This window comes from Prenolepis imparis, unplaced genomic scaffold (genome assembly GCF_030444845.1).
Source record: "Prenolepis imparis isolate NDT839.2.m4 unplaced genomic scaffold, iyPreImpa1.0 SCAF_4, whole genome shotgun sequence".
NCBI classification, from domain to species: Eukaryota; Metazoa; Arthropoda; class Insecta; order Hymenoptera; family Formicidae; genus Prenolepis; species Prenolepis imparis.
Window position 1 is genome coordinate 1,476,376 of NW_028141162.1, and position 13,312 is coordinate 1,489,687.

Genomic DNA, 13,312 nt, shown 5'->3' on the forward strand with positions numbered 1-13,312 from the left:
GGATAAAGATGCGCGCGCGATTTTTATACCGAGGAGATAACCACTCTCGCGTAGTTTATATTTAGACTCTCGCGCTTAGAGTGAATTTATAGTCATTGCTATCGGGGGGGATCCTTTATGCACACCGTCCCTTGGCGATATTGCGGTTGTGCCTACACTCCTCTCTGTACGCGCACCTTTTCTAGGTTCTCAAACTTTTTTTCGCTCGCGGCGGCGCACTATTATCCCGTCGCGAAGTCGAGTTCTTCGTCAGAAACTTCGTTGGGCCAACAACCAATTATATTTATCGCGACGAATTATATAATATATATCGCAATGCATCATTTTTTATCTCTAAAAGTGAGGCAAAATTCGTATAAAGGAGGACGAGGTGTAAATCATTTGATGTCCGCGAAAATGTTTCAAATCTTTCAAACGATGAAGCCTTTGAGAATCACTGCTCTAGACGTTAAAGAGAGAGAGAGAGAGAGAGAGAGAGAGAGAGAGAGAGAGAGTATGTGTGTGTCTATATAATCTCTCTAGGCTTTTTTTTCACGCGCGTGTGATGACACCCACGTGGTCTCGCCGCGACTCTTGGCTCGCGATTCGCATAGAGCCAATATTCTATATGGCCGCAACCTTTCTCCTTCTTCGTGTGCTAATCAATCTGCGTGCTTCCTACGCTCTTTTACGCGATTACGCAACCGCGGCATTGTGAAGCGAGAGTGCGCCTCGCGATGAAAAATTTAAAAAAAAAACGCCAAATCGAGAATCCCGCACGCCTCGCATTCCGAAGAACCGCGAAACACCTCAGGATCTCGTCGCGTGCGAACTCGCGCGCGGCGATTCTCGGCGAGTGTTCTTTATATATACACACGATATCTCATATTCCAATGACATTTGCGGATACTTAAGTATCTAAGAGGATCGACCGTTGAAACGCGCCGCCGCGCGCTAGCTGCGCACTTTACACGCGCGCGAAATTATTGGCGCGTTCGACCGCCGGAGGCGCGATTCGAATCGCCCATTCCGCCAAGCGATTAAATTCACTCCAATCTAATTTCCATAACATATAATTAGTGTATTCGAATTGTGCGTCGAATAAAAAGCGATCGTTAAATATTTCCGAGCCCATTGTTTTACATATCTGTCAATTATCGTCAAATCGATATTTCGCGCGAGCGCGCCTCTTTCGAAGGATTTATATTAAAAAAAAAATTCTCTCCAAGAATTCCTTCTCCTCCGCCAAAAAGCTCTCTTTTTTCTCGTCCATTTTTTTTTTCCTCGAGAATCGCGCCCTCCGAGGAAACTTTCGCGGCGATGGCGAACGTATATAGAAGAGATGCACGCCGCCTATGCACGGGCGGATCCGCGAGGCTGCGCGCTGCCTCGAGGGGGGCACTCGCTTAGCTCGCGCGGGGCACCTTCTCCCGCCAGGTACACCCGTGTCCACCAACACGCGCGCGCACATACATATGCAACGTGTACCGTGTACACACATATAACACGCATACGGAGAGTGTGTGTTTCCTTCTCGTATACGCTCGACCGGTCGCAACATCATCGCCGCCGCCGCCGCCGCCGCGATGTGCTCGTGGTGGTTCGCCGCGCCGGGCCCCGGCCCGGCCCGGCCCGAGTAAGCAAGTCACCTCCGCTCACCTCGGCCCGACTTCAGTTCGCCGCTCGGCTCGAGTCGTCGTGCAACACGGAACGGAACGCGCAGGCAAGCGGGCCGGCTCGCTGTCGCGCGCGGGCCCCGACGTGCTGTATTACAGTGCACGCGTATAAGCACGCGTTGCTCCGCTTCCGATAAGGACAGCTTTGTCCGCTCTCGCTGTTATTACGAGAGAGACACGCGTGACGTGATATAATATAATACGAAATTATCGCGCGCGCGAATCTCGAAGGATCGGAGTTCCTCGAATGTTTATAGTTTTGCGGAAAATATATCGGAGACGTTTTCGCGAGACAAGAGAGGATTGAGAAGCCGTGGGCAAAAATTCCGCGCTCTGCGCAGGCAGAAACGGAAGAACGGAGGTATTATGTCACACTCCCACGCGAGCGACGGCCGTCGCTGCCGTCGCCGCTCCTGTTGCTGCAGCTGCTGCTGCGAGGCCCGACAACATCCTCGTCGTTTGACATTTCCGCGGGCGCGCAGCGCCTGACAGATCACGCGCTCCATTGTGCGGTTCATCTTGTTACGCCCCGGTGCGTCTCGATACCGATCATCGTACGAGATTTCGCGAGAAAGAGAGACATCTTCCCGAGTGTTTTTCCCGAGTGACGCGATAAGAGAGAGAGCGCAGTAACTTCTTCTCGATCATCGCTAAATAAGAGACTCGCGCGCCAAAGATCGAACGAAACTCTCGCACCGTCGGCTCCAGAAAGATCGTTCCCGAATCGCATCGTTTGACGACCTCCCGTGACAGGAAGAAGGCGACAAAGGTAACGATAGAGCGAAAGAGAGGAAAAAAAATTGGCGCGAGCGCGCGCGTTTTCCACGATCAAAATTCGACCTGCTCGCTGACAAGCGTCCAACGGTGTCGCGTATCGGTATGGCACACGCGATACCGTCGTCGACGACGACGACTCCGTATGAATGTGTCGACGACTCGTCTCGGCTTGGCTCGGCGCGGCGGATCGATCGCGACGCCGTGGTATGAAATCGGTAATGAGCTGTAAATCTCCGGCGTGTACATCGAACCGCGTATATATGCGGGTGAGTCACACGTCACAGATACACGTGCGCGCGCACACATATACACAAGGATACACATATGTATGACGCACATAATGTACGTAGACGTACACCTTCTCCTCGGTATTCTTTTCCCTTCGGTAGAGAAAATCGAAGGAAAGGATAATAAGCGAGAAATACACTCTCTCTTACCCGCCGGCCGGTTCCGTGGTTGGCCGCGCGCGCGTGGGCGTAAACAAGAGAGAGAGAGAGAGAGATCGGTATAAGGAGAGAGAAAAGAGGCAGAGGCGATTTTCTGAAAAATCCACGGTGAAACGTTCGTTAACGTTCGGTTTAGACGGCACATAACTATCCGCGTGCCATCCATCGCCCGCGGCGGATAATCCTGTTTTCGATCGAATCGATTCGACTCGTCGGAAATCGATCGTCGTCAAATACGATCGGCGAAAGCTTGCCGGAAAGCATTAGAATTTGTTTCCGTCGAGAATGCAATTTTATGCGCGTTGTTTTTTATTAACGAAGAGATATAATGCATGCGGCGATTTATATTACATTGTCCGATAATTTAATGGGCACATTAAAGAGCGATTAATTTTGCGCGATCGCGCGTGCGATATTCGACGTTCGAATCAGCTGACGAAGCGGAATCGGTCTCTCTCTCTCTCTCTCTTTCTCTCTCTCTCTCTCTCTCTCTCTCTCTCTCTTTCTCTCTTTCTCTCGTCACGATTACGCGAATGACTTCTGAAAATTCGCGATAGAATATCTCATACACGCGATCGATGCGCAGTATCGTTTTACTACAACGCGACTCGAGATCGAGAGACGGCATCACGCTATTCTCAATTATGCTAATAATAATAGTTTCTTCTAATGCATGCAGGAATTCGACAATTATTGCTGCAAACTTTGTTTCGAAATCACACGAGAGAGAATGCTCCGAAAATTTAACTTAGAAAAAGATCTAACATTAATGTTTTTTTCGCGCATTTTTTGTTTATCTCGCAACTTTCTTTATTCAATTGTAAGTAAATGTAATTCATCTTCACGCATCTGTGCATTCTTGTACTAGATATAAGATATAAGATTCGAACAATTTCTGAGATGGAAAAGACGCGTCGCGTAAATAATTCGATATTAATTACAATAATAATTTAATAATCCTGTTTCGAACCATCAGTTCATAATTTGATATTAATTATTATAACACTAGCGGATCCTGAAGTCGATAATGGAGGGGGATTTTTACAAAATTACTTGATTTAATACTGAAAATATTTTCGCAAATCGAATTATAATTATTTCTTTTAATTTGGAAGGGGGGTTTTAACTCAACCCCCCCCCCCAAGAATCCGCCAGTGAATAATAATAATAATAATTTATTATAATAATTGCGACATTAATTCTCCTTCGTAACTTTATCAGGATTGACAAGTCGGGATGGGAGAGGATAGTTTTACACACTTCTCGCGAGAAGACAACGCTATTTCGTCTCCTCGATTTTTCCGAATCACGTAAAAACGCAGAGATCGCTCATTGCGCGACATTAGAAAGTAATATTGATTTATACTTCGATTTATCGAGAGATATCCGTCCCGCGATGCGGGTCTCATCGGGGGACGATCCCCTCGCGATCGCGCGCGTGCTCATTAAAAGACGGACCTCGTCACGATTACGCATATTAACCGCGATCGAATACGCACGCCGACTCTACGCAATACTCCGAGTATCGTAGAGAAGAGCGTCACGTGAAGGGGAAGGGGGGAAGGCGACGCAACACACAGGTCTCGCGCGCGCGCGAACGAAAACAAACAAACTCTTGACGCGGCGGTGGGGAAGCGGGGCGCGCAGAATCGTGCAGTAATAATAAAGTTTTCGATTGAAAAGGCGCGACGTTCTCCCGTTGTCGCCGCGCCGCGCATTCCTTCGTCTACCTTCGTGACATCGGCATCCTCGGCATACGCGACGGACGTATCGATCTGCCATTGTGATTATTATCGCGTTATGCGTACGTCTCGCCGCGTACATATGTATGTATGTGTATGTGTGCACGTGTTTGTATCTGTGCACGCGAGGATTGAGGATTGAGACCTCCGTTGGCGACGTGTGATGCCTTTCCTTATGCTTTTCATCGTTTTGTATGTATAATATGTACGCACATGTACGCGTTATAGATCCTTTTCTCTTTTTTAAATTAAATTATTTAATTAATAATATTAATTTTAATTATTTTAATTATTTTTTAATTATTTTCCTTCGTACTCGAGGCGCGTCTCTCTTCCTTCCGTCTCTAATTAAACGTCGCATCGAAATGCGCTCTCTCTCTCTCTCTCTCTTCGAATGATATTCCGGGATAGTCTCCGATTACGTTTTGTATGCGTCGAGGAGAGATTCCGTGTACTTACATCCACGTAACCGCGTCTACGTAATCGGATAATCGCGAACGAGTTGCACGCGAGTATCGGGTTTCGTAGGTTTCGGCGTTCATCGCATCAGGACTTGTATACTCATTCGTAACATTCCGCGCTTAATTGCCATTCGCTTCGCGTACCGGCGAAACGTCGCGGGCGTTTTACCGGCCCGGTTATTTACTGGCGATTAATCCGATCCATATATATATATATACGATATCGCAGCGCGATTAAACGCTCCGAGCGCTTTAACCAGCTGGGATATAACACAGTGTCCTAACTCGCGCGGTGGTCGAGACGATCAATTTCGTCGCGAAAATTTAAACAACGAAACTGTTTCTTTCTCTCTCGGCTATGTGTGCGTGTATATATATATATTTTTTTTTTTTACGTCGCGAGTCGAATTGATCAATTCGGACGTGTAACTTATTTAAATTAAATAGATATCGCGTCGTGGATCTAATTGGATCTAATTGGAAAAATTGAGTATTCGTTGCTTGCATGCTTATCTTTGAAATTCTTTCGAGAATATATGTACATAAGAAACTTTCTTTATCACGATTTCTGTCGATATAAATTATATTAATTGATATATTTTCTGAATTTTAATGAGAATGATAAAGAGCTTTTAATATTGCTAGCTGACATAATGAAAAAGTGTCATTCAAGTGGAAACTCAAAGTGTAGTTGTTCAATCAATAACTTTTAATTATTATTAAGTTTTTAAATTATATCTTATGTACTATTTGTGATATATTTTTTAATGATTAAATATCTCGGATAATTCTCAACACAAACACGACATCGGCGTTCCTTCGATCGTTCGATCCGCGTTTTAAATTCCTGCCTTTCAATAATTTTCTCAATCACGGGCGAGAAAAAATACGATTCGACGATATTAATTTTTGCGCGATGGAAACTCGCGAGTGATTATAGTCATTTTCGTAAGATATCCTTACACGACGGCTATTAACCGTCGGAATCGCCCAAGCATAGAATAGAAGTCGATCGAGATATCCAGATGCCGATCGCTATCCGACTTTTCGAGCCCTTCGATTACGTGAGGCTCTTTCCCTTCTTTTTAACCTGTTTACGATTAGAAATTAAATTAAAACACTTTTATTAAAATCGCGTTTATTCTGCATTTAAACCGAGAGAGAAGGGGGACGAGAGGAGGAAGTTTATATACGGGGTGTCCGGTAATAGTCGCATCAACCGTTGTGTGCAGATTCCTGGGATCATTTGGAGACGATTTTTCCTCAGCGAAAATGTCGAGGGAGGTCATTATTTTTTGCATGTTTTCAATTTTTGCCATCATGTATCTTTGTAACTAAGCCTTAAATTAAAATTCTATTAAAGTAAACTCTACCTAAAATTAACTGAAGAATGTGAATTTATTATTATTTTATTTCCACAAGGCTTAGTTTGCGAAAAACCCTTTATTTTCAATCGCTTATAACTCGAAAATTATTGGTGTCTCGACATTTTTGCTGAGGAAAAATCGTCTCCAAATGATCCCAGGAATCTGCACACGACGGTCGATGCGACTATTACCGGACACCCTGTATATAATCGCGGGATTTAATCACTCTGTCAAAAGGTATCCGAGCGCGAGATTTGGCAGCTATTGAAGAAACTGCACCTAAAAATACTCTACGACACGAATTAAGATCTAATTAAATATATTTATCAAGTAAATATAATTTCGAATCAAATTATACACAGAGTGAATTTTCTCTTAGAATTTACCCTGAAAATCATGGTAATCGTTGAACAATATAGTATGGAAAGAATTTTATGAAAATTTCTCTGATTAATATTTATCACAATAAAAATAATACCTATTACAGTAAAATATAAAATAAGTTTGATTAATTTTACAATGCAGTTTAGTAAAATATTAATCAAACATGTTTTACATTTTATTGTGATAAATATTAATCAGAGAAATTCTCAGGATAAATTCTAAGAGAAAATTCTCTCAGTGTATTGCGCGTGAAAAATAAATCTTGGCCGATAGGGTATTTATTTATTGTCTCATTATCGTCGGGAAAAATTGTCACGTGTCTCGTTTCACCCGACGGCGAAAATAATTCTCGTTATTTAAATTCATCGACGGTCATCGACATGCGAGTCGCGCGACAGGAGAGTCGTCTCTCTTTTTAATAACCCGCCTTCATCGATTATCCGTCTAAATACGTATGTATACGTCATTAATACTCAAGTAAATGAATCTATTTTCCATGATTAACAGGCGACGCGCGTGCGAATGGAGGATCGCGCTGGGAGCTAAACGGACGATTTCACGCTGCGAGCTCGACAGGACAGGACGATGTCATTGTCATTGAGTGTCGCGTTTCCTTATACGTTGATACGAGAGTGCGAGTGAATTACGAAGACAGAAAGAGTGAGAAGAGACGGGGGGGGTAGAGGGAGAGGGAGAAAAAAAGAAGAGAGGAAGAAAACGGAAGGACCGAGAGAGGGAGAAAGAGTGCATCAAATGCGTGTGAGATGGATGATAGGCCAAAGAAAAGCGAAGCAGTGCTAATATATGGATGCCCATGGGTGGAACTTGGCCGAAATGTGCCAGCGTTACCATCACGCTATTCCGGCAGCGGCGGCGGCGCAGAATTCCTCGCCAGCTAGGGATCCTACCTCGGCTGCCATCGTCCAAGGCCTGTCAACAGCCCCGCACATCGATCAAGCCAGTCCGTCTTATTCTCACTACACGTAAGTCAAAATCTATATTTTTTCTTTTCTTTTCTTACTTTCTTTCTCCTCTTAACCCTCCGTCAGCAATCCTGTCTTTTTATTAATTTTACCATCAGCAAACTGGGTTTTTAAGTTCACCCCCCGTATCATTTTTATGTTCTAGACTTTCCAAAAATCCCCCAAAATTCTGGATTATTTATTAATATCTCTATTACAATATCCAATAGATTTTAAAGCCAAATATTAATCCCAATGGTTTATACAAAGCGAAATTTGAACAGCAATTTGAAAAAATAGAAATTTACTTGTTCCTTAAACCCAGATTGCTGACGGAAGGTTAATTATTTATTTCATGAAATTAATATCCGGCGTAATCGGGACGTGCAATCGATTCGACACCGAGAGATCTCTCTACTTTTCGCGCGAGCATAATAGAAATGTCGAATCGGGGGGGCTTTCATCAAGAAAAGATTCGTGATACATGTTACCTTGACGCTTTCGCAAATAGCGAGACTCTTTAACGACGTACCCGAATTTCGGCGCGCGTGGCCCTCCACCTCCTTCCTCCCCTCATCCCCTAGATATCGTGAACGTTATCGCGGGGCTCCGTGGTCCCGTCCTTCCTTTCTCTCAATCGTATCGCGTATATATTAATAACGATACGGCGAATTAGGGATAAGTATACGACCGCGCAGTCAGGCCCCCCCGGTAATCCTGTTATTAGCGCTGCGATTAGGGGAAGATGATCCCCGGGCAAATTGCAGGGGCGTGTACCGCGCGTGTTTGGTTAACATAATCGCCAATCGCGCTCTATCGCCGATCCGCGCGAGTCTCTCGAGAGACGATACACGTACATATGTATATATACATGCATAGGCGAGAGGTGATGGATAAGGACGTTTCTCTCAACCCCCTCGTCGGGATCTCGTTTCCCTACTTTTTAAGTTTTCTTGCTTCTTCTCCTCTCTCTCTCTCTTCCCCCTCTTCTCCACCCCCACGTTCCTCCACCCCCACGTTCCTCCACATGTCTTGGTGTGTTGAAAATCCATTAAATTGCAGTTTACGCTCGAGATTCAATGTTTCACTATCATTACGTCGTACGAAGGCAAAGAGGATAAAAGTGGCTCTCTCTCTCTCTTTCTCTCTCTTTCTCTCCCTCGACCCTTTGGGACTGTTAAGGAGGAGGTTGAGAAAATAGCATGCGCACTGCTGGCCGCGGCATGCGTTTCTAACGTATCGTATAATTTCAGCTATTTCTTATCTCGTTTGCCCGCAGTCTTATTTGCTTGTGTCTTCTTACGGCACACGTATTTGCGAGATGCTGCGAAAATTTCGCATTCAACGTGTTCTTCGTTCTTTACCCTTGCGCGTCCGTACAAAACTACCGAGATTTGAAGGGTGCAAAAAAAATATCGCGAATGCTGTGAAAATAAGAGAGAGTTTGCCTTAAATTTTATATGCAATTCAGATCTCTGTTAAGTTTATGTGTCGCGCGTGGCTAAAAATTGCGCGTAAAAGGATACCTATTAGTAACGATCGGTATTTTTTTTTCGACTGCGGTGTTTCCTGACGACGAAAATCAGCTTCATTAAAATTGTTCCGCCCATTTGTCTCCATTTGTTGCTGCCAGCCGTCGCACGGATCGCGTACCACGTCACGTTATTTCATACGCACGCACGCAACATTCCGGCAGATGTTATTCGAAACTTTGACGAAAAAGTTGGAGAGACTTTTAACTTGTTTTACTTTTAAATTCACGGAAAAAAAATATTTAGCTGACCCTATCTTATACCTGAAATTTAGTTAATCAAACAGGTGCACAGAGAGAATTTTCTCTTAGAATTTACCCTGAAAATCATGATAATCGTATGGGATAATATGGTATGGAAAGGAAAGAATTTTAAAAATATGTTTGATTAATTTTACCATACTTTTAGTAAAGTTTACTACACTTTTAGTAAAATTAATTAAACATATTTTATATTTTATAGTGATATTATAGATATTATTTTTATTGTGATAAATATTAATCAGAGAAATTCTTATCAAATTCTTTCCATACCATATTGTCCCACGATTACCATGATTTTCAGGATAAATTCTAAGAGAAAATTCTCTCTGTGTGTAATATATAGGGACAGCTAAAATTTAGCTATGGTGGCTAATATTTTTTTTCTATGAACATTAATTTTTTTGTTGAGATTTTTATAAGATATATAATATAAAGTATGAGTTAATTTTTAATTGTAAACATTTTTAAATGTCTTTCCTTTTGTAATGTATCTTTGGGTGGTCTGTGAATTTACGATGAAGATAATAACGCTGTAATAACGTCGCGATACGTGCTCACTTGTCGATCGATTCTCATATCAACAAGGTAGAATAAAAATGTCCAATGGAATATATCGAGAGATGAGGATCTTTTTCGTCCGGTATTAATTGTTTTCATCTGTCGGCGATATCTCGGAAACGTTTAATTCGCATCAACGGGGATTTCCGTTCGTTTTATCCAAGATTAAAAATAAATATTGGTCGTCAATTTAAAATATCAGTCACACACACTTGTTTCAAGTATCTTCACGCTACGTGCCGCGGCATTTTAATTTGACGTTTCACGCAAAGGCAAATTATCGCACGCGAGCATAACTTTTATTCTCCCGCGTGATAAGAATTAATATCTCGACGCGGTTGTCGCGCTTACTCGAGGCGCTCGGAGGCTCAATTTGCAAACATCGATTACATATATATCGACAGGAACGTCAATAATTCCGTGAACGACACATTACACCGTCTCGCGGGTCTCCGGTTTTTCTCGGTACTCGCGACTCGAGCTGGAAAAATAATAAGTCCTCCTCGAAAAACGCGTCGTCGTTTCTTATTAAATTTGCACTTATGGACGGCTTGATGAATCGATATTTCGGTGCGGGATTTTTCAGCTTTTTGTTACGCCGTTACGTCGGAATGCGAAATCGAAGAAGCCGCTTGTTATGGAGCGATGACGTCGCGTTTGACCCCTGGCATGATGCGTGTCGACGACGACCTTGTAATTTCTACGATCGCGGTGACTCAGATCGGTGACTTGACGATTAAGCAATGACTGGCAGTTAATTACGGATTAACAGTCGGTTATAGTTATTTCGACGATTTAAATATATACGCTCGGCAACAATTTGATGAGACACGTTTACCGATGTTTGCTGCGAGAGATGTTGCGTGCGTGTGATGTCACGATTCTTCATCTATGTATATCATTCCAAGATTTTCTTTCGATTCACATATGTATGTTTTCTTTTTCTTTTTTTTTTTTTTTTTTTTTCCAAAATGCTATATTGTTATCGTTTTTTGCGCCGAATACGAAGATTGCGAGATAATAAACTTATATTTGCATCGTAAACGTGGATTGACGCAATCAATGTAAGCTTGAAACTCGTGTACACTCGACGATCGCTGCATATCGAACGATCGGTTTTCGATTCGCGGATACGTCAGTATACGAAAGAGTTGGACGATTTTAGGACGATCGTAAATCTGCAGTGCATTTAAACGTAATGGCGAGATAGCGACTTATCGACGAATCGAAACTCATTTGCAGCTACGTAAATTTGCATCGTTGAAAACAATGGCCACGCGGGATTAATGAATTGAGATAGAATTAAATGTGTCCCCCTCCGTGATACGGGCAAATATATTACCGGATGTTATTCGATCGATTGACGCTTCGTTGAGGAAAAAAAAAAAAAAAAACAAAACAAAGTTTTTTCGAGACATCACTCGAGGTAAACAGATGAACAACAACAATTTTAATGTATAATATTTTTCCACGTGTGTGTAAGTAATCTCGATGAAAAATCTTATTGTCGTTTTTTTTTATTCGAAAAATATTCGCGTAGAATTTTTTCAACGGACCGTTATGTCGACTTTGCGTCTCGACACAGTTCCGCAATTAACGCAACCGTATTCCGGTGAGGAGAGGGAGGGGGGATTAAACGGCCGCTATATCCTCTCGAGAAGCTAGGCCTGGGAATTTTCGTCGCTCGACGGTATCTCCGGTCGTATCGCGCGCGGACACCTCTTCTTCCCGAGGTGTGCTGTGTAGAAATCTTCGATTCTTCCTTACTCGGTCGCAGGAAGTCGTACGTAATGGCTCCGCCGTTGCCTCTGAGGTCAGAGAAGGTGTACTATACGAGAGAGAGAGAGAGAGAGAGAGAGAGAGAGAGAGAGAGAGAGGCGGGGATAAAGACACGAACAAGAGAAAGAGACGTAGAAACGGACAGACTTTTGCACGGCAGTCCGTTCCGCAGTCTTAAACAACCCGAGTAAAGGTTTCGGGGATGCGCTTTCTTTCGTTCTCAAATCTGAAACGCGCCGGAGCGTTAGTAGTGCAGAGGTGAGCGGCTGGGGTCGTCACTTCCGCTTACCAACCGAACCCCAGCGTTGGCCATTCGATTTGAAAGTTTAATCGGGGGCTTATAAAATTACGGTCTCTGTATCTCTTCAGGTTTGCTTCAGGCTTATTTAGTCGAGGCGAGCGAATTTTTTTGCCGCTTTTCTTATCGCTCGTAAGGATTATATATATCCGTATTGCATAGGGATCGGATTTCTTGAATTTTGAGCATCAAACGGCCGTAATATCGTTCGTTAATATGCGCGATGCGCGTTAATAAACACGCGCCTTGGTCGTGTAACGGTACAGTGTCTCCCCATCCGTCGTGATTTATTTATGATTGGCGCGATCGGGTCCGCATCGGCGCATTTCGCGCATATCGGCGCGAATACAGATCGATTCTCCACCCACACACGTGAATATACGCGTGTTGCACGTAATGGTTCTGCACGCGCGTGCACAATAGTGTATATATACGCGTGTATATGCACGCGCGCGCGAGTATGTTTCGCCACTTTTATGCGAATGCGCCGCGTCTCGTCTCGTCTCGCCTCTCGTCGAGCAATGCAAAGGGTGTGTTCGATCCGGCGCGATTATTTGAATAAAATGCGCCACGACGTCACAGAGACGCGCGTTTCGAAAGCTTTCTCCGTTCTTGTCTTCGACAATTCAATCCCCTCCCCCCCTTCCCCCCTTTCCCCGTTTTGATTCAGAAGGGGAACGAGAAGGAAAGGAATCATTTATCCAAGGAAGGAAGCGAATTATTTATTTAACCCTCCGTCAGCAATCTGGGTCTTTTAAGACACAGCATTTTTCTCAAATTGCTGTTTAAATTTCACTTTGTATAAACAATTGGCTTTAAAAACTATTGAATATTGTAGTAGAGATATTAACAAATAATCAAGAATTTTTTGGATTTTTTGAAAGTCTAGAACATAAAAATAATATGGAGTGAATTTGAAAGACCCAGTTTGCTGACGGAGGACTAAGGATCTAGAGATTATATAATAATTTAGCCAAGTATGCAAGCGAATTTTTTGCAACAACTTTCGCAATGACAAATTTGCGCGGTTTCATCACGTATAGTGCGAAATCAGCTTGCGTCATTCCAGACAATTATTTGTTGAACAC

At 43.3% G+C, this 13,312-nt stretch overlaps 1 protein-coding gene across 8 annotated transcripts in view; it reads left to right on the forward strand.

The window, feature by feature from the left end:
* LOC145935656 (uncharacterized) overlaps positions 1–13,312 on the forward strand; it is a 50,368-nt gene that overhangs the window by 17,372 nt on the left and 19,684 nt on the right. For 2 of the 8 annotated variants that reach the window (XM_083037159.1, XM_083037160.1), the window contains one exon: positions 7,340–7,815. In XM_083037159.1, the coding sequence (XP_082893285.1) occupies positions 7,637–7,815 (179 nt within the window). In that variant the 5' untranslated portion in view covers positions 7,340–7,636. Of the gene's footprint in view, positions 1–1,642; positions 2,425–2,503; positions 2,699–4,554; positions 4,813–5,813; positions 6,366–7,339; positions 7,816–13,312 lie in introns of those variants that run through there. The other 6 variants (XM_083037157.1, XM_083037161.1, XM_083037163.1 and 3 more) reach the window with 6 other exon arrangements.